The sequence below is a fragment of the Aethalodelphis obliquidens genome, unplaced genomic scaffold (genome assembly GCF_003676395.1).
Source record: "Aethalodelphis obliquidens isolate GAN/ISIS:26980383/991018 unplaced genomic scaffold, ASM367639v1 scaffold28, whole genome shotgun sequence".
NCBI classification, from domain to species: domain Eukaryota; kingdom Metazoa; phylum Chordata; class Mammalia; order Artiodactyla; family Delphinidae; genus Aethalodelphis; species Aethalodelphis obliquidens.
Window position 1 is genome coordinate 994,118 of NW_020837972.1, and position 20,896 is coordinate 1,015,013.

The window sequence follows — 20,896 nt, forward strand, 5'->3', positions numbered from 1 at the left end:
GGATAGGGGCAGGGCTTTTCCTCAGGTGTCTCATGCTGGGATCCATGTTGTCACTCTCTCTGGGCCTCTTTCAGGAACCTGCACGTAGACCTCAGCGTCCTCGGTCACCTCCTTTACCTGCTGTGATCAGGAATGCCCCGAGCAGACCCCCTTCCCTGCAGGCTCCCAGACCAGCCAGCCAGCCCCGAAAGGCTCCTATTATTAGCAGTGTCCCAAAGCCTCCTGCCTCGACAGCACGGGAGGAGGCCAGTACTTCCAGGCTGCTCCAGCCTCCTGAGGTGCCCCGAAAGCCTGCCAACACTCCAGTCAAGACTGCATCCCGGCCCGCCCCTCCCGTGCAGCCACCATCACCATCTCTGCTGCCCAACTCCAAGAGCCCTCGGGAGGTCCCTGCCCCCCGAGCCATCAAGACTCCAGTGGTCAAGAAGCCGGAGCCGCCCAGTAAACTCTCCCTGGTGAGATGCTCCTCCTTCTCCAGCCCTGCCCACAGTGGTATAGGAATGGAGAGGGCAGCGTTGACTGCATGGGGGGCGGTGGGGGGTGGAGAAGCCTCAGTGGAGATCAGCCTTCCGTGCTGCCCCTGCAGAGGAGGAGTCTGATAGCTGAAGGCACTCATGGGGGGCACAGAGCTTGCTGGTTCCCTGTCCAGGGAGCTCTTTGGTGCCCCCACCAAGGTTTGGTCCTCCACAGACTTGAGTCGCCTTCACTGGCTTCTCACGCGGTGGGCAGAGGTTGCAATCTGGTGACAGCCTTGGTGGGCTGCAGCAGTGGTTGGCGTGGTTCAGTGGGGAATGAACTGAGAGGCTCCCCTGTGACAGCTCTGAGCAAAGGTCCTCGTGGGCGTAGAGGCCGGGGGTTGCTGTGTCCCTAGTACTGTTGGGAGCCCAGCCCTGGCGGGGACTGAGATCCACAGACCCCTTTCTGAATGGCTCCTTTAGGCCAGATGGGATCTTCCAGCACCTGAGGGTCTGCCAGGGTCCCTCATGTTCCCGCTCCTCTTGCTGTAGGCCACTCCTGGTCGGAAGCGGAGTCTTGGGGTCTCTGATGAGGAAGAAGCCGAGGAAGAGGCTGAGAGGAGGAAAGAGAGGTCCAAGCGGGGCAAGTTTGCCGTGAAGGAGGAAAAAAAGGAGTTGAATGAGGTAGGTTCTCAGCATTCTCCCTCCCCAGGGTCTCCACCCGCCACCTGCAGTCTGTGACACGAGCCTTTCAGAAGCCTAGTCCATCTCTGAAGGACACTCAGTCACACAGACGACTAGAAACACGGTACCTGGTAGGATCTTGAGTGAGACTGGCTTGTGGCTCTACTCACAGGCTTGAGGTGACACCGATACAGATGTACTTCCGTGTCTGTGACATTCTGCCCCTATGCCTGCTCTCTTGTTTTCTGACATTTTTGGAGGCAGGTGTGTACGTACTGAGATAATGGTTGAGAGAGTGGCTCTCAGTGAGGCCTGGGGATTTAAACAGCCGCACAAGACGACATGAGGTGATGGCTTATGACCCTGGGTGGATAGTCTGTTCTTTAGGGGCACTGGCGGTGCCTCTCACAGACTCTGTTCTTGCAGCTCTCAGACAGTGCTGGGGAAGAGGACCCAGCTGACCTCAAGAGCGCTCAGAAAGGTGAGTTTAGGGAGGTGCCCAGAGCCTGTGGGGAAGTGGGAAGGGGGCCCCTTGCCAGCAGCACCGTATTCCGAAGGCCCATGGAGGCTTTCCTGGCTCCTGGCTCTCAAGCAACAGTGGTTTCAAGTCTAATTCTGAGAAGAATGCTGAGGCTAGCACGCCCTCGTGTTTATTTTTAGTATCAGTTCCTTGGTGTTCACCGCTGGCAGTTACCATGCTGCTCTGCGGCACTCTCATGACAGTTGGGGAAGGAGACCAGAGTGGCTGGGCTCCATGTCCCCGGCATAGTGGCGTCAAGCTCCTAGGGGTTCTTGTCCCTGTGAACCTGGGATGACCTTTCTCAAGGTGGCCCTGGCTGGGTCGGCGGCTCTAGTCTAGTTTTCTAACTCCATCTGCACTCTCAGATAAAGGGCTGCACGTGGAGGTGCGTGTGAACAGGGAGTGGTACACAGGCCGTGTCACAGCCGTGGAGTTGGGCAAGAACGTGGTGCGGTGGAAGGTGAAGTTTGACTATGTGCCCACGGACACGACACCAAGAGACCGCTGGTAATGCCCCTTCTAGGAGGCTGGGTTGACAGAGTTGGGCAGGGGCAGGCAGCCCATCCTGGGAGCCTGGGACACGTGACACAAACACTGGGTCCTCCCTAGGGTGGAGAAAGGCAGTGAGGATGTGCGGTTGATGAAGCCCCCTTCCCCGGAGTATCAGAGCCCGGACACGCAGCAGGAGGGCGGGGAGGAGGAGGAGGAGGCGGCAGTGGCTCAGCAGGCTGTAGCCATGGCAGAACCCTCCACCTCAGACTGCATTCGCATTGAGCCCGACACCACCGCCCCGAGCACCAACCACGAGACCATTGACCTCCTCGTCCAGATCCTTCGGTGCGTTGTCGTCCTGCTCCGGGGTCAGTGCTGGTTCTCCACTAGCTCTGTGCCATTCTGATTTCCAGTCTCCACCTTCTTTCTTGTTTAGGAATTGTTTACGGTACTTCCTGCCTCCGAGTTTCCCCATCTCTAAGAAGGAGCTGAGTGCTATGAATTCAGATGAGCTAATATCGTTTCCTCTGGTGAGTCTGCCCAGCCTTTGGTTTTTGACTCTGCACGCCCCCCTTGGTGCCTGTTGTGATTGTCAGCTCTCAGCTGTGTGCGCCCTTCCCCGCTTGGCCAGCTTCCCTTTCATCTGCTGAGGGAAGGGAAGAGGGGACTTTACATTGTGGAAAAAGAAGCTGCTCAGCCGGAAGACTGGTGTGCAGCTGGTGAGATGCTGGGGTGGAGTGGAATCCTCGCTTAGGGACAGGCCCGGTGTGACTTGTGTGGAGTATGTCCCTTTTCCTCTGTCAAGGCAGGAAACAGTAAAGAGCTTAGGTTCAAAGTGCCGGAAACGTGACTCTCGGAGGTATAGGGAAGCTCCGAGGTATAGGGAAGCTCGTGGTATATGGAGATAAGCGTGGGATCTTATTTAGCAAATGCAGATGCAGTGCCTCAGTGCTGGAGCCTCCAAGTGGCTTAAGAGTCAGTAGAGACTGAATTTTTAGCAGGTACCTAGACATGAGGCTGAGAGCAGTAAGTGCTCTGCAAGGTGGGTGGGAGGGCTGGGGCAGCCTCTGGGAGGGGGAGAGAGTGACCAGGGCTAAAGAAAATGTGGGTTTGGGCGAGTGTTTGTAGAAGTGACGGGAAGTGTTTGAGGCAGAGGGACTGTTGTGAACAAAGGCTCAGGGATGCAAGGGCAGGTGGGGGCCAGGGCAGTGGTCTCTGTGGTGAGCACTCAGGGAGAAGGGCCCTCAGAGCCAGGATAGGAGGCATCGGGGGCACCCCCCTGAGGTGCAGTGGCTTAAACTTTGTATGAAATGGAGGCCCAGCTAAAGGTTTGAGCGGATGGAATTGTCGACTTGAACCATGTCTGGGGCAGGGGTCAAAAGGCTTATTCTGTAGAGGCCAGTTAGCAAGTATTTTCAGCTTTATGGGCTGTAAGGTCTCTGTGGCAACTATTCAGCTCTGCCGTTACAGTGTGGAAGCTGCCATAAGACCATATGCAAAGGAATGGACGTGGCTGAGGTCTAGTAATGCTTTGTTTACAAAAACAGGTGGCAGGCTGATTTGGTCACAGGCAGTGAGTAGTCTGTTGACCCTGCCCCTAAGAGGGTAACTCTGGTTCTGGGAAGGAGGGTGGATGGGAGACACAGGGATAGGGAAGCTGGTCTAATGGTAATAGGTCAGGGAGGGGGGATGGGAGCTCTGACAGGTGAAGGGGCCGTGTCAGGGGTCCTTCTTTGACTGAAGGCAGGTGATGGTGAGGAGGCAGAGGTCATGTGCTTCCCTGTCTCTCAGGCCTGTGGGAATTGGAGGTTGATGACAAAGCTGTTAACTGGGAGAGAAGCAGGGTGAGGGTGAGGAAGACGAGTTGTGATTTGACTTGGGCTGGAAGTACCAGCACTTCATTTCTGGTGATGTCCAGTGGATAGGACACTGGAGATTGGGGCTGGCACTTGGGAGGGGTGGGAAGGGCAGGGCTGGAGATGGGGATTGGGAGTCATCCACATCAAGAGGATGTTTCTGCTGTAGGAATAGCTTAAGTTTTCTAGGGAGGAGTTTCTGGAGAGGACAACTGGAATTGAAACTGCAGGGTTAATATGTTTAAGATGGCAGGCCCTCGTGGGCAGTTGTATGCTTGATAAAGTTTGCCAGAGAGGAAAACATGGAGTTTTGTCTCCATTCTACTTTAAAAAAGGGAAATGAGGCTAGGAGCTGAAGAAACCCAGGGGCAGAGAGGTGAACAGTCTGTCTTAATAGAGCCCAGATTTGAACCCAGAACAACTTGTTAGGCCAAGGGTCTTGCTCCCCTGCGAGATGAGGGGGCACTGCACCCTGGGGAAGCTAGAAGGTGCAGAACTCATGGTGGCTTCACAGAAAGCTGCTACACCTCAGCGCTTACCCTTGTTCAGGCTGCAGGCATCCTCTGCAGATCCCAGGAACAAACAGCTGATCGGCCTGGTATGTTTGTTGCTTTTGGCTTAAAGTTGTTGCCAAAGTCAGAGTAAAGCCTGGGTGCAGTGGGATCTTTGCAGTGGCCCTGACCGCTCAGACCAAAGCACAGTCAGTAGGAGCATCTGAGCCTAAAATAGTCTGTTGGCTTATGCCTGTAAAGGGAGGTGTACCACTAATGCATCATTTTAATAGCCACCTAAGTGAAATGCCTAAAATAACTCAAACTTTAATTTTTTTTAACGTTCGGGACACAACAAGAGTCTAATGTTCATTGTATCCTTGTCAGTTTGTAAATGACCGTCCTTTTGCTCATCATGCTGGACTAGGAGTTCCAGACCGTCAGGGGTCCTGCAAATAGTAGATTAAAAAAAAAAATATATATATATATATATATATATATATATATATATATATACACTTTAAAAGTAAGGTAACTGCCTGTGAATCTTTAATGGCCTAAAAGTGGAAAAAAAATTAAAATGAATACAAATCATAGTTAGGCTTAAGACATTGTGTATTACATTTTAATACTTTTGGCACCTGCTTGAACATTTATTTTTGCGGTGCCAAGTGATAATTATTTTTTGTGCAGAATTTGAAGTTTCTGTTGCCATCTTGATTTACTGGGATAGTATTCTAGATTGTAAACAATTAAATAGTTCTAACACGTTTTAAAAACAGCAGTTTTTAGCCGTTCAGTGCTAGGTAGTTCATACATCTTCACAGAAGTAAATAAATGCTGGAGTTGGCGAGACTGCAGTTGTTAGCCAGGACCTGCTAGTCATGGGTTTGTGTTCATCAGCATGGCCTCATCATTCACGTTGGTGATTTATGAGTAAATCATAATGTTATAACTTTGAAATTAAACATAAAGAGTTATTACCCAGATTGTTTTTTATACTGAGATTCCATGTAACTTTCATTTGAAACAAGTGTTCTGCTACTTTCTAAAAGTTTGATAAAGCCCCATGTCTAGAGAAAGTGCTAGTTAACATTACTGCCCCACCCCCGGGAAGTTTCAGGTACTCAGGGAAGATGGTGAAAAGCTCTGATGCTGTATAAACATACTACACAAACCTGGAGGAATCTGTTGTTGATAGGTGCTTGATAAAATACTTGTGGAAGAGAACTTTTGATCTTGACATTGTTGGTTGTGACTTGGAAGTGGTTTGCTCAAAGTGCTGTTGTGCACTTAGAAAGGTGAATGGTGAGAATCATCCCTCACATTTACTCACGGCTGGCAGTCTGCCAGAGCACTTTGGTACGTGCTTCATGTGTGATCCTGTCTTCGTCCTCGTGGCAGCCCTGTGAGGTGGACGTCGGGGTCTTTCTTCTCTGGAGCTAGAGAGATCACTTGCTTCTGGGTCCGGCATCCCTTCAGACTGAGCTTCCTTGTGCTGAGCCAGTTGGGGACACCAGTGCCCATCTAGAAGGGCACTGGGGACCCTCGTGAGCTCATGCACTCACCCACCAGCTCCTCTCCCAACAGAAAGAGTACTTCAAGCAGTATGAAGTGGGGCTCCAGAACCTGTGCCATTCCTACCAGAGCCGCGCCGACTCGCGGGCCAAGGCCTCCGAGGAGAGCCTGCGTACCTCCGAGAGAAAGCTCCGCGAGACAGAGGAGAAGCTGCAGAAGCTGAGGACCAACATCGTGGCGCTCCTGCAAAAGGTGCAGGAGGTGAGCCAGGCAGCCCTCTCATTGTAGCGGACCACCTGGTGTCTCGGGGTGGGGGCTTGGGCACCTCCTGCTCCCTTCTCCCCACTCACAGGAATCTGTGGTTCCAACCCTGGCTGCACAGCATCCTGACCAGGAGGGCTGGAGGTGGTGCGGCTGCCTGGGCCTCATCCCAGCCAGACCCACGGTATCAGACTTTTGCCCTTGTTTAGACATTCTGATATACAACCTGGTTTGAGAACCCTCCAAGTCATAAAACAGAAAAACATTCTCAATTTTCCAGATGACGCCCAGATGGGATTAGGTAGCCCAGAAGCAGGGAGTGCCCTGTAGGGTCTCAGCCCTTTATCCAGGCAGTAAACATTGAGGACAACTGCTCTGTGCCTGTCCTGGGGACCTTTGGTGAAGCAGACAGGCAAGATAGGGGTCCTGCTCTCATAGCCCAACAAGTGGAGGAGACAGAACTACTGTTGGCGGGAAGTGCTGTGAAGTAAATATGAGAGAGACAGAAAACAGGGATGCCGCTTTACTAGGGTGTGCAGGGGAAGCCTCTCTGAGGAGGTACTTGAGCTGAGGGCAGAACCAGTCACACAGGAGTGGGATGTGAGAGCTCTGGGGAGAGGGAAGAGCAGGGCCTGAGGCCCAAGGCAGGGAGATGTGGGCGATAGAAGAAGCAGGGCCCTGTACCAGGTGGGAAGTCTCTGGAGGGTGTGGCACTAAGACGTTTGCAATCTAAGACATTTACTCTGGTTGGTTGTAGGAGGGCCTGGAGGGGGCGGAGGTTAGAATCCGGGACTCCAGTGAGGAGGTTCCCACAGTTGTCTGGGTGAGAGATTCTGGCAGCCTGAACCTTGGATGGTGACAGTGAGGAGGGAGAGAAGTGGGCAGATTTGTTGTAACGTCTTGAGGGAAGGGGAGGAAACAAGGGTGATGGTTGTGGTTTGTCTGAGCCCCTGGGTGGAGGGGAGGCGGTGGTGGCCTGTACCAAGATGGAGCAACTCGGGGTGGGTGGTGCCGTTGAGCTGTTGGATGTTTTGAGTCTGAGAAGCCTGCAGCATGGCTAAGGCAAGCCGGGAACTTGGGGTAGAGGCAGGGTAGGAGCAAGAAATCTGGGCGTCATCTGTGCACAGAGGAGGGAGTGGGCGGATGATAAGAAGGGACAAGGCCTGACAGCCAGGGTGGAGGGGCGAGAGGAAGGGGCACGGGCTGCAAAAAGGATGGGGAGGCGGGCCCCCCACCACCTTGTGGCCCCCGGCTGACCCTGCACTGCTCTGTTCCAGGATATAGACATTAACACAGATGACGAGCTGGATGCCTACATCGAGGACCTGATCACCAAGGGGGACTAAGAGGCCTGGAGCCAGAGATCAGCTCCCCTGCCCCTCAAGGCAGAGCTCCTGGGGGTGGAGTTTCATTTATGGGTTGATGGACTTACCTTGGTTTGACTCACATGGGATATTTGTGCTTTTGGAGGGAAAGAGACTCTGATTCTTTGAATCTTCCTCCCTACGTTTATAAATATTTATTTTTTAAAAGAAACAAGATGCTGTGCCTGCTGTGAGACCATACATTTTTTTTGGTGACTCTTGGGTAGAGAACAGAAGCAGGATGCCAAGTCTGAGCTGCTTCTCTTGGCTCCTGGCTCCTCAAGATGTGGTGAATCCAGTGCTGTTTGGAAGTTGGGGAGGCTCCAGGGGCAAGACTGGGGGAGGGGCAGGGCCCCCCAGGCTGGTGCTCCCCCAGGATCTCCAATCCAGGGGATCCCCACAGGGCCATGGTCAGGAGGAGGCTCAGCGCTGAGCAGCTCCCTGTCTCGTGGCTGCTCCTTCAGGTTGGGGATGTGAGTGGTGGCCCAAGTGGTCCGTCTTGGCTGTGGCACCGTCCAGACAGCTTGGGGAAGAAAGATCCTCCTGTTCAACTTCCCCATCCACCACCTAAGTTCTCCCTGCTGGAGAACTAACAGTGGACAATGAGGTTTCCTGCCTCAAAAACTTGAGTGGACAGATCCGACTCTGGTCAGACTGCTGACCCGGGTAACACACTGAATGTTTGGATTCCAAAGGATTCCTTTTACGAAAGGACCATGTGTGTGAAGGAGCCCCTGTGTTGGTTGGTGGCGGCCTCGTCTGTGGGTGTGGCAGGGTCCTAGGGAGCACACCTTCCTCAATGGTCCCGGCCATCTGGAGAGCCTGGCGCTGCTTTTTCTCTTACTGCGTCCCCCCTGTCTGGCCCCACCAGGCCCAGTCAAGGTCCCTGCTTTGGGGCAGATGGGAGGAGGGGGTCACTGAGCCACAGGGACTCCAGAGGTGGCTCTGCAGGAAGCACACCATGTCTTCCTTCCCGCCTGGTCACAGCCTCATACAGCTGTGTCCCTCAACTTCTCAGGGTCAAAGACAAAGGCAAGAGTTGCTGAATTTTCTCTTTAATGGCCATTGGAAAAATTCTGGTTTGATTTCTCCCAACTCTCTTCATCCCCCTTTATTTGGGGACTGGGTTTTCTGAAGGCACAAGAACTATGGTCTTGTGCCACTGGTCTGCAATTCAGACCTCTCGGTGTGTTTCCAGCATCTACCCACCTCTGGTCAGCAGTGGCCACATGCTGCCCTGTGAAGACTCCAGTAGCCTGGGAAGTGCTGGCGAGGGAGGCAGGCCCCATGGGAATCGGAGGTCTTTACCCACTTGTGCACGTGGCCAGAAGCACCTGTGACTTGTGGGTTTGGGACTTCTCCAAACCACATCCCTGGGCAAGGGCTCTTTGGGGGAAATACCACTCAGAGAGGCCCTGACCTCTTCCTCTGAAGATTCGCGAAGAGTCTTAGGGCTTCTTGAGCTGGTGGTTCCTCTCCTGTCCAGCTCGCTCTTTTCATCACAGGCAGCATATGGTCCATTTTTGTCCCCAAACCTGCTGTTTTAATCTAAGTGCAAGCTGGTTCTGCATTTTTACTAGAGGGTAATACTCAAGTTTTTTATTTACATACCTGTAATCGAAATGCAATACTATAAACTTTCACTGGTGAGACTCCTGAACTGTCTGTTTTCTTCTCTTAGTAAAATCCAGCACCTTCCTCCTCTTCATTCTTTCCACCACTGTGGCTTTAAACTGTCTTCAGATTCTTCCTCATCTCCACCACCTTGTCTTATGTCTTCACTCTCCTGGACACCCATAGAAACTGAAATACTGAATTTCTTAAACATTTTAGCTTCAACTTCTGGGCGTTCCCACTTTGCTGTTTAAATCCAACCACAGCTGTGCTGAATGCAGCCTGCTTCCAGGCAGAGCTCCTTCCATTCTGGGTGGGAAGATAAGATGCAGGGGTTCCTCCCCCTTCCTTGTCCTGGATAACTAACCTGCTTGAAATTGTCTAAAACTTGGGAGAAGAAGATGGTCTGGTGGGGCTGTGGCAGGAAGGTCCTGAGTTCAAGGCGGCAAGAAGGTGAATGAGTGCAGCGACCCTTGTTTTTAAGGAGTGGGAGGGATGGGGACTTTTGTGTTTTGTTTTTTTTCTCCAAGTGATACATGCATATGGTAAAAATTCAAACAGTACGAAAGGCTGGACCATGAAAAGCAAGGCTCCCTCCTCCCCACCCCCCCACCCCCCAATGCTCACTTTCCCTGGAAGGAGTATCCGTCCTGAGCACACTACACATCTACTGTCTGTTTCTGCCTGTTTCTCACTTAGTAAATCTTGGGAATTGTTTCTGAAGCGCTCACATGGATCTACTTTATTCTCCTGAACAACCACATAGCATTTCATCGTCTTGGATGTACTGTCATTTAGTGGTCCCATTTATAGAGATTTTAGTTTTTAATGTTTATGAAAAGTGCTGTGATGAGTGTGTGTGGGTATACATGTGTACTTAATCGTTAACTCAGATCTGGGTTTATACAGGGTTAAGATCCAAAGAGAGAAACGGCTGTTAGATGGTGGATGCATTAAAAATTCTAAGATACATTCCAGAAAAGACTTCCCAATTTCAACTCCCACCAACAGTATATTCCTTGCCCCCCACCCCCACTTGCCTGGCTGTAGTCTCTTCCATCTGAACTGTTTACTAATCTGAAAGGTGAAAAGTGATGGATTTTTGAGTTGGTTTGAATTAATTTACGTGAGATTGAACATCTTTGTTGGCCGGTTGTGTTTCTCTCTGGGACACAGCTGTAGTTCTGAGTCTTGGGGTAGGGACTTTGTAAATCAGATGAAAAACAAGGGGCAAGTCCTCAGGGAAATGTTCACCTTATATCACCCCTCAGCCCCTAAGTGTCCCATGGATTTAGCATTACAAACCCCACATCAATACTGTATTACTAGGTCAGGACAAGGGTTTGACATTGTTTACCAAAGGAAGGCATAGGTTAATAGGCTGAGAGAAACTTCTCTGCTTCCTCCTGTGAGTGGCATTGCTTTTTGGCTCCTCTTGTTGGGTCTAGTTCCCCTTGAAAGACATGACTGTCTTTTAGACCTGTGGTTCAAGCAGCACTGGGCAAGCACTCACAGCTCTACAGACCAATCTGTGTTAAGACTGATAGAGCTCAAACTTCTTTCCCTTTTACACAGAACACAAGATTTGGTCTGAGCGGGCCGTGCCTCCACTGGCTACTCGTCCCCGATGTAAGGCTGTCCTGCATCTGGGCCAGGCTGTAAGGGACCCGCTGGCAGTTGCCTAGATGCCTGAAACATCCTCAAAATTCCACTGGAGGATTCTGCCCTTTGCTGGAGATGGAACCTCTGAGGCTTCCTTTGGAATGGCCACATTGCTCTTGGTTCCTGAGAAGGTGGACAGCCAGCTTGGCCACGGGAGGCAGAGCTACAAAAGAACATGCGTTCTCTGCTGCCATGTTTGAGGCCTCCAACTGTCCTCAGCACTGCTGGGGGCACCCTCTCCATAGTGAGCAAGACACAGACTGGACAGAGGAAGGGCCTGGCGAGGGACAATCCCACTCAGGAATGAGCCCAAATGTTGCCAAGCCTGTTTTTCAGTCTGGCAGTTTTCATGGCAGTAACTTGGAATGTGCCAGGCCCAACTAGGACCCCTGGTGGATCCTGCATAAATTTCCTTTTTTCAGCTCACAAGGCTTCAGACAAATCACTGCCCATCCTGGGTCCCCTTTTCTTCCTCTAAAATAAAGGCGCTGGATGACAGTAGAGGTTTTCTGGCTTACTAAGTTGTAGTTCTCCACCAGAAATTTATCCAGAGGCCCATATGGACGGTTGGAATGGGGCCCCAAAGCCCTTGCTGCCCTGACCCCTTATCTTTGCTTACAAGATTCACTGGCCCCACCTGCTGCCTGTAGGCGTTCCACGACCTACTCATTGGCCCTCGTGGGGTGTTACCCTATGGCCTTTTGGCCTCCGAGGTGAGGAGGGCGGGTCTTCCATCCAGCCATCTTCGGTCCGCAAAGCAGGTTGCCCCTGCTACTTCTTGGGGCTCGGGCTTTCTCAGCTTCCAGCCAGGGCCTGGAGATAGGGGAGCCCATGACACTGAGGCCAACCTGGACCAGGGACAGGGGAAGGGTCTGACAGACACATCCCTCCTTTCTTGTCCCCTCTGGACTCTGCTGAGATGCTTCCACGGGACTCTCTGGGGCCACTTCCTGCCCGAGCAACTGCAGTTCTCGGGAAGCTGTGGGCAGCTCTAACCCACAACTTTGAATTTACGGTCCTTTCTTCCCCACTTCTTACTCTGTTTAAGCTCTGGGTTCTCACTCCCCTACCCAGTTCCCCACCATTTAAGCCAGTCTGGCACTAGCCGGGTTTGGGGGCGCTGCGATGCGAGAACCCCTAATTGTCAGAAGGAAGAGTTTTGAGTTCCTTACGCTAAATCATCAGCTACCATAACACAGCACAAACCCGGGGACTGGCTGCAAACTCTCACCTGGCCCAGAGGACACGTCCAGGACCCGGCCCTCGGCCCTCTCTCTCTGGAGGCTCTGGGGGTGTCCAACGCTCAGTCCCATCCGGGCGCCTGCCTTCTCCCAGGTCGCCAACGGTTGCGGGAGGCGGACAGCACCCCTCCCACCCTCCTCCAGACCCTCAAGGCAGGCGCTCAATGGCGCCTGCGCGGTGCAGCGGCCTGGCACGTGTTCTGCGCCCAGCGCATGCGCCTGGGAACGTCACGAGCCTGCCTACGTGCCCGAGCCCGGGTGGGCGGGCGTCCGAGCCTCAGACGGCGTGAGGGTAGGGAGTTGTGAGCAAACCCGGTTGTACAAGGCCCGCCCGGGGCCCAGCTTGGGGACGGAGGCCTCGAGGGTCCCACATCCTAGGGCCAGCGGAGGGAAGGCCTAGGGGATCCAGTGTCCGGCTCAGACCCCAAGCAGAGAAGTGGGGAATTTTTTCCGCTGGAGTCTGCGTATTAAGCCCGGGCACAGGTGAAACCTTTTACCCGGTAGTTTTCCAACTTTTTGTGGTCACTACAGGAGACTTTTTGGTATAGATGTCCTTGATGGTGTGGTGCTTTTACGTCTGCAAGATAGAGGACCTGGGAAGGAAGCTGCATGTGTTTTTTTGTTTTTTGTTTTTTTTTGCGGTACGCGGGCCTCTCACAGCTGTGGCCTCTCGCGTTGCGGAGCACAGGCTCCAGAAGCGCAGGCTCAGCGGCCATGGCTCACGGGCCCAGCCGCTCCGCGGCATGTGGGATCCTCCCGGACCGGGGCACAAACCCGTATCCCCTGCATCGGCAGGCGGACTCTCAACCACTGCGCCACCAGGGAAGCCCGAAGCTGCATGATTTACATTTTGAAATACCCTTTCCAGGTAATTTCCCCTGAAGGTCCAGCCCGCTGACTCTCGGGACCTGAGGCCTCTTGCGTTTCACGACCTCGGCTCACAACTTGCTTTTCTGCTGGTTTGTCTGTCCTTGGCCTGGTTTATGGTGTTTCTTGAAAGGTTTTGGGGTTTCCTATCATGTTTAAGAAAGTCCTTCCCCCTCTACTCACCTGCAAACATTCTCTTGCATTTTGTTGCACTGTATTAAAGTTTTTTGTGTCAACCTCCACTCCCTGTGGGAAATATTTTAGTATCTGCGGTTAGGCAGGAGTCAGACTTTGGTTTTGGTTTTTCCAGATGGAAATTCACTTATGCCACCTCCGTTTCTTAAACGAACCACCTAGGTCATTATTTATATTCATTCTATTTGGTTTTGGACCTGTTGGGCTTGAGATGACCCTTACATATGTCAAGGGAGACAGTCTGTTACCAGCTGGACAGGCGATTCCGACGCGAGGGGTGAGGTCCTAGCTGAAACTACTTTGGGGGCGTCATTAGCATCTAGATGGATCAATCTCCCTCGCTGTTTTTCTTATTAAAATAGTTTTCCAGGCTATTCTTAGAATTTCTTCTCTCATGAAATTTAAAATCACGTAATCCAATTCTCTCCCGTCCCTGCCCGCCTCCACAACAAGTTCCGTTGGGATTTAAATTATAATTGCATTAAATTTAGATGTAAGTTATGGGAGAGTTGACATTTTTATGATTTTAAATCTCCCTAGACGATACAAAATGGTTTTCCATTTGTTTGACTCCTTTTAGATCTTCCAATAAGATTTTATTTCTTCATATGGGTTATGTAACTTTCTCATTTTATTCCTGTTTTATGTTATTTGTCACTGTTGTGAATGGAATTTTCCCCCCATCTCTATTCCTGATTATTAATATATAGAAAAGCAAATTGTTTAATATAATTTATTTTCTATCTTATAAACTCTGGTAGTTTTCAAAATAAACTTGTATTTTTAGATAAAATGTGCAAATTTGCCAGTATGCTAGTTTTAATTGCCGAACCTCTGAAACAGTGTTGAGTAATTAATTATCCAGGTCTTTTTTCTGATGAGGATGGAAATCCACATGTTAGGGTTGAGCAGAATATTGTCTGTTGGTTTTGGTGACTGGTCTTTAAAGTGTGGAAAGAGTTTTTTCTGTTTTTGTTGATGCTGTTGTCTTGTTTTTTAAACTTGGGGCTTCTGGGATGAAGCCGTGGCTGCCAGTCTTGTCTGAGTTGAGCACCAGGGGGCACCAGTTACACAGAATGAAATGTGGGTTGTGAGGCCCCCATCCCCATCTCCCATCGTCAAATGCCTTTCAGCATCTATTGATAAAATCATATGGGGTTTTTCTCCTTTAAGCTACTGTTTTAGCGATTATTCTTATTAGGCATTGAGCAGCTACAAAAGAATACTGTATAAAATATTTATAAGGGGGCTCCCCTGGTGGCGCAGTGGTTGAGAGTCCACCTGCTGATGCAGGGGACACGGGTTCGTGCCCCGGTCCGGGAAGATCCCACATGACGCGGAGCTGGATCGGCTGGACCCGTGAGCCATGGCCGCTGAGCCTGCGCGTCCGGAGCCTGTGCTCCGCAACGGGAGAGGCCACAGCAGTGAGAGGCCTGCGTACCACAAAAAAAAAGTAACAAAAAAAAAAAAAAAAAAAAGAAAAAAAAATATGCAGTGTACATCCATCACCTGGTTTAAGAAAACACATTATTATTAGTTTATAATCCCTGTGTGCCCCTCCTGGGTCCTTTCCCCTTTCTTCCTTGCTCAGCGGTAACCACAAACCTGAATTCTGTGTTTATCTTTTCTTTGCTCTTCTTATACTTTTACCATGTTGGTTTGTATTTCTAAATAATTGCTTTGTTTTGCCTGTTTTTTTTTTTTTTTCCCCCAGCACGCGGGCCTCTCACTGCTGTGGCCTCTCCCGTCGCGGAGCACAGGCTCCGTACACGCAGGCTCAGTGGCCATGGCTCACGGGCCCAGCCGCTCCGCGGCATGTGGAATCTTTCCGGACTGGGGCACGAACCCGTGTCCCCTGCATCGGCAGGCGGACTCTCAACCACTGCGCCACCAGGGAAGCCCTGTTTTTGAACTTAAATGGACATAACTTTTTTAAAAAAATACATTATTTATTTAGTTTTGGCTGTGTTGCGTCTTTGTTGTTGCACGCGGGCTTTCTCTAGTTGCGGTGAGTGGGCTTCTCATGGCGATGGCTTGTCTTTGTTGTGGAGCACAGGCTCTAGGCACGCAGGCTTCAATAGTTGTGGCACGCAGGGGCTCAGTAGTTGTGGTTCGCGAGCTCTAGAGCACAGGTTCGGAAGTTGTGGCGCACGGGCTTAGTTGCTCTGTGGCATGTGGAATCTTCCCGGACCAGGGCTCCAACCCGTGTCGCCTGCATTGGCAGGTGGATTCGTTACCACTCTGCCACCAGGAAGTCCCGGACATAACATTTTATTTACTATTCTGCAATTTGTTTTCTTTTCAATATTATGTTCCAGAAATTTACTCATGTTGTTGAGTGTAGCTGTAATTTATTCATCTTCACTAGTGTATCGTAGTGCTGAATATTATACAGTAATAAAAACAAATTACACCTACAATGGAACATACCACAGTTTTAAAAATCCATGTCTCTATGACTGGCATTTGGGTTGTTTCTAGCTTTTTGCTATTACAGTACATCTGTGGACATTCATGTTTATGTCTCCTGTTACATGCATAATCCTTGGAGACTTGCTGCATCATAGGCCATGCCCATTTCAACTTTACTAGATAATGCCAAATTCTTTTCAGAAGCAGTTGTATCAATTTACGTGCCCATTGGCACTAAGTGCTTCATTCCTCTACTTCCTCACCTACACTTGATATTGCTAGACTTGATTTGTTTTTTGCCAGTCTGAAGGGTGTGTAGTGTTATCTCATTATGGTTTAATTTGCATTAACCTGATGTCTAATGTGGTTGAGCATCTTTTCATGTCTATTGACTGTTTGAATTTCTTCTTTGATAAAGTGTTTGTTCAATACTTTTTCCCATTTTTCTACTCTCTTGTCTTTTTATTGATTTGTATTTTTGTATATTCTAGATACAAGATCCTTGTAAGTTATCTGTGTTGCAAAAATCTTCCACTCTTTGGCATACTTCTTTTTTAACTCTCTTTTTATAGTCTTTTGATGAGACGTTCTTAATTTTTTTTTTTAATTTTCTTGAATGAGGTCTCTTAGTTGTGGCAGGTGAGCTCCTTAGTTGTGGCAGGTGGGCTCCTTAGTTGTGGCAGGTGGGCTCCTTAGTTGTGGCACGTGGGTTCATTAGTTGCAGCTTGTAGGCTCCTTAGCTGTAGCATGTGGGCTCCTTAGTTGTGACACATGGGCTCCTTAGTTGAGGCTCACTGGCTCCTTAGTTGTGGCATGCAAACTCTTAGGTTCAGCATGCATGTGGGATCTAGTTCCCCGAGCAGGGATCGAACATGGGCCCCCGGAGCACAGAATCTTATCCACTGTGCCACCAGGGAAGTCCCTCTTAATTTTAATATAGACTAATTTATCAGTCTTTTACTGTTTGCATTTTTTGTAACTTATTTAAGAAATCCTTCCCTATCCTGAGGTCATGACGATACTGTTTTGTATTGTCTTCTAAAGTGTTTATAGTTTTGTCTTTCACATATAGACCTTTAATCCACCTGAAATTGCCTTTTGTGTATGGTATGAGGTAGAGCTCCAGTTCCTTCCTGATTGTCCTTACACCCCTTATTGAAAAGTCTTACCTTTCTCATTAATCTACAGTGCAACCTCTCTTGTATATCGAATGTTCATATATGTATGAATCTGTTTCTGAATTTTTATTCAGTTACATTTGTTGTTTCTCTATGCCAATACCACACTGATTTATTTATTATAGTTTTACAATAAGTTTTGATATCTAGTAGAGCTGGTCTTGCCACTTTTTCTGCTTCAAGAGTGTCTTGACTATTCTTGGTCCTTTGCATTTCCATATAAATTTTAGAATCATTTTATCAAGCTCCATGAGAAAAGCTATAGGGGTTTCATTGGAATTGATTGTATGTCATCAGTTTGAGAAGAATTGATATCTTTATAAGCCTTCCAAACCATGAAGATGGTAAAACTCTCCATTAATTTAGATCTTTCTTTAGTGTCTTTCAAGAAAGTATTGTGATTTTCCCTTCAGAAGTCTTGTATGTCCTTTGTTACTATGTATGTACCTATGGTATATCCTAGGTATCTGATGATTTTTGATGCTACTGTAAATAATAGTTTTTAAAACTTTATTTCCTCACAGTTTGTTGCTAGTAAATAAAAATGTAATTGATTTTTATATATTGATGATTCTATTTTATCTTTAGATTCTTTTGGATTTTCTATGATACATCATCTGGGAGCAATGATAATTTTGCCAGTTCTCATACCTCATATATTTTTCTTGCCTTGTTGCATTGGCTAGGACTGCCAATACAGTGTTGAATGTAAAGGGTAAAAATGGGTATCTTTTGTTCTCTATCTCACAGAGAAAGCTTTTTTCCCCTTTGGTAGATATCATTCATCAGATTAAGGAAGTTTCTTTCTATTCCTATTTTTAAGCATTTTTTTCCTTTTAAATATCATTGATGCATGTTGAATTTTTTCTCAAGTGTTTTCTGCATCCATTGAGATGACCATTCAGTGTTCTCCTTTAATTTGTTAACATGGTGAATTACATTGGTTAGTTTTTCATAGGCTAAACCTTGCACTTCTGGAGTGATTATAATTTTTCTATATTGCTAATTCGTTAATATTTTGTTTTGAATTGTACCAGCATGTGAGTGACACTAGTTTGTGATTTTCCTTTCTTATACTGTCCTTGTTAGGTTTTGGTGACCAGGTTATACTAGCCTCAAGAAATGAGTTGGGGAGTATCCCTCTTGTGATAGTTTCTGTAAGGTTGGTTAGTCCTTGGTCAGTTGTGTCTGGAGTTTTGTGTGTATATGTGTGGGGAGATTTTTTAACTGACTGAATTTTTAAAAGGTTATAATACTATTCAGGTTTTTCTAATTTTTGAGTCAGTTTTAAGTTTTATTTTTCTAGAATTTTATCTCAGTTTTCAAAGATGTTGTTACAGAGTTATTCACAATACCCTTAAAATATCTGTAGCATCTCTATGTCCTCTTTTCATTCCAAATATTGTTTTTTGGGTTCATCCATTTCCTCCTTCCATTTTCCTTATCATTAAAGTTTGTCAGTTTTAGTTTTTCCAAGAATCAGCCTCAGCTTTCTTGGTCCTTTCTATTATGTTTGTTTTCTCTTTCATTAATTTCTGATCTTCATTTCCTTATGTGTCCTTTGGGTTTATCCTAATGTTCATTTTCCTACTCAAATTGGATGTTTAGCTCATTATTTAGCCTTTATTCTTTTACAACATGAGCTTTTAGGCTATAAATTTCCTTCTAAGTACAGCTTTATCTATGTCCTATAAGTTTAGGTATATAATATTTTAATTTTTAATTGTATTTTCTGATTTTTGATTTCTTCTTTGATCCATGAGTTATTTTAAAAGCATATATCTTTTTTTTTTTTGCGTTACGCGGGCCTCTCACCATTGTGGCCTCTCCTGCTGCAGAGCAGAGGCTCCGGACGTGCAGGCTCAGCAGCTATGGCTCACGGGCCCAGCTGCTCCGTGGCATGTGGGATCCTCCTGGACCAGGGCACGAACCCATGTCCCCTGCATTGGTAGGCGGACTCTCAACCACTGTGCCACCAGGGAAGCCCTAAAAGCATATTTCTTAATGTTCAAACGTGGTTGCTTTTTCTAATTATCTTTTCGTTATTTATTTTGAACTTTCATTGTGATCTGAGAATGTGGTCTGTATGCCAGTCCTTTGAAATTTGCTGAGGCTTGACAACTGGCCCAAGTATGTGGCTAATATTCATAAATGTTCTGTGTGCATTTCAAAAATATGTATTTTGCAGTTATGTGTAATTCCCTGTATGTGCCTGTTACCAGATGTTAATTGTGTTGTTTGAACCCTTGCTGATATTTTTGGTCTGTCTGAGCTCTCATTACTGGGAGAGAGATGTTAAAATCTTCCATTATGATTGTGGATTTATCTATTTCTCCTTCTGATTGTGTCCATTTTACTTTATTTTGAGATATTACTAGGTGCCTGTGAGTTTTAGAACTCTATGAATTTTATTTTATCATTATAAAGTGGCTTTTTAAATTTTCTACCCTTGATCATAGCCAAAAGGCCAAGAAGTGATTGCTTTTTTTATTTTCTGAAAGTTGACATCTGGTAATATTTTTTGTCTCAAAGTCTGTCTTGTCTGTGTACTTATGTTTTAGGTGTTTTCTTGTAACTAGCATATAGTGGGATTTTGTTTTTATTTGATATTTTTTGTTCTTACCCAAAGCATTTGTTTAAATTTTGTGTAATTATTGATATATTGGTTAACTTATTTCCATCTTCTTATTTTTAAATTTTTATTCCAGCTTATCTGCATTCCTTTTTCCTCTCCTTTCCTGCTTTCTTTTAGATTGACTGAAAATTTCTCCCCCACATACGGTGTTTTTCCTCAGTTTTTGAAATTTAGTATTCCTATTCCTCTATATGTTTTACATAATATTGGGTTGGCCAAAAAGTTCGTTTGGGTTTTTCAGTAAGATGTGGGAAAATCCGAATGACCAGTCCAATACTTATCAAAGTCTAACTCCATAAGCCATTTAATTTTTTTTAATATTTATTTGTTTGGCTGTGCCAGGTCTTAGTTGCGGCACGTGGGATCTTCGTTGCTGTGAGCAGGATCTTCGTTGCGGCATGTGGGATCTTTTGGTTGTGGCAGGTGGCCTCTTAGTTGTGGCATGTGGTCTCTTAGTTGCAGCCTGTGGACTCTTAGTTGCGGCATGCATGTGGGATCTACTTCCCTGCCCAGGGATCAAACCCAGGCCCACTGCATTGGGAGCATGGAGTCTTAGCCACTGGACCACCAGGGAAGTCCCAGTATTGTTTTAATAAGACATTTTGTTAATGTCGTATTTTCCTTTGGTTCCTGAAAGATATTTTCACTAGGAATACTAACATTTTCTCTTCTACTTTGGAGATATCACTTCATTGTCTTCTGACTTTCTTTGGTGGTCAGAAGACAGTGAACTCTCTAATCAATGCTCTTTCAAGGTATCCCCCACCCAAGTTTGGCTCCTTTTAAAATTTTGTTGTTTTAAAGGTCTTGCAATTTCACTATATTGTATTTAGCTGTGGATGTCTTTTTATTTACCCTGACAAGGATTTGTTGGAATTGACTCTGTATATTGGTGTTTCTTGTCAAAAGTTAATTTTTTAGTCATTAACTCTTAAAAGATTGCTTCTGTTCCATTTTGATTGGACACATGTGGGATCTTCTCACTTTATCCTCCATGTCTCTTAATTTCATTTTTACACTTTTCACCTCTTTGTGTGTCTGTGTTGCTTTCTGGATAATTTCCACAGATCTCACTTCCATGTCACCAATACTCTCTTCATGTGTAATCTGCTATAAAATTATTCATTGTTTTTAGTGATTTTTTTCAATTTCTGCAAGTTCTTTAGTATTTTTGAATGCTTTTTACTCATTTTCAAGCCACCTTTCTGTTCCTAGAAATATATTAAACATGCTTATTTTATATGTGTCTGTTAATTTTACTATATTGAGTAGTTTTGTTATGTCTGATTCTGCTGTTATTTCTGTCGGCCATTGCTTATGCCAGTGTATGTTGTATTTCCTTGTGTGTTTGGAGATGTTATACTGTGAGCTGCTCGTTTTCCTTTCATCTTCACATCTGGGGTTCCATAAGGTCTGGAATGAAGGGGAGAACCTCTAGAGAGGATTTGTTT

At 47.3% G+C, this 20,896-nt stretch overlaps 1 protein-coding gene across 12 annotated transcripts in view; it reads left to right on the forward strand.

Annotated features, from left to right (window-relative positions):
* MORC2 (MORC family CW-type zinc finger 2) overlaps positions 1–7,825 on the forward strand; it is a 40,059-nt gene extending 32,234 nt beyond the window's left edge. For 6 of the 12 annotated variants that reach the window (XM_027124281.1, XM_027124286.1, XM_027124288.1 and 3 more), the window contains 9 exons: positions 75–455; positions 1,008–1,139; positions 1,566–1,620; positions 2,025–2,166; positions 2,269–2,496; positions 2,588–2,681; positions 6,089–6,277; positions 6,369–6,461; positions 7,555–7,825. In XM_027124281.1, coding sequence (XP_026980082.1) covers positions 75–455; positions 1,008–1,139; positions 1,566–1,620; positions 2,025–2,166; positions 2,269–2,496; positions 2,588–2,681; positions 6,089–6,277; positions 6,369–6,461; positions 7,555–7,623 — 1,383 coding nt within the window. In that variant the 3' untranslated portion in view covers positions 7,624–7,825. The remainder of the gene's footprint in view (positions 1–74; positions 456–1,007; positions 1,140–1,565; positions 1,621–2,024; positions 2,167–2,268; positions 2,497–2,587; positions 2,682–6,088; positions 6,278–6,368; positions 6,462–7,554) is intronic. The other 6 variants (XM_027124284.1, XM_027124291.1, XM_027124285.1 and 3 more) reach the window with 4 other exon arrangements.
* Positions 7,826–20,896: the final 13,071 nt, after the last annotated feature.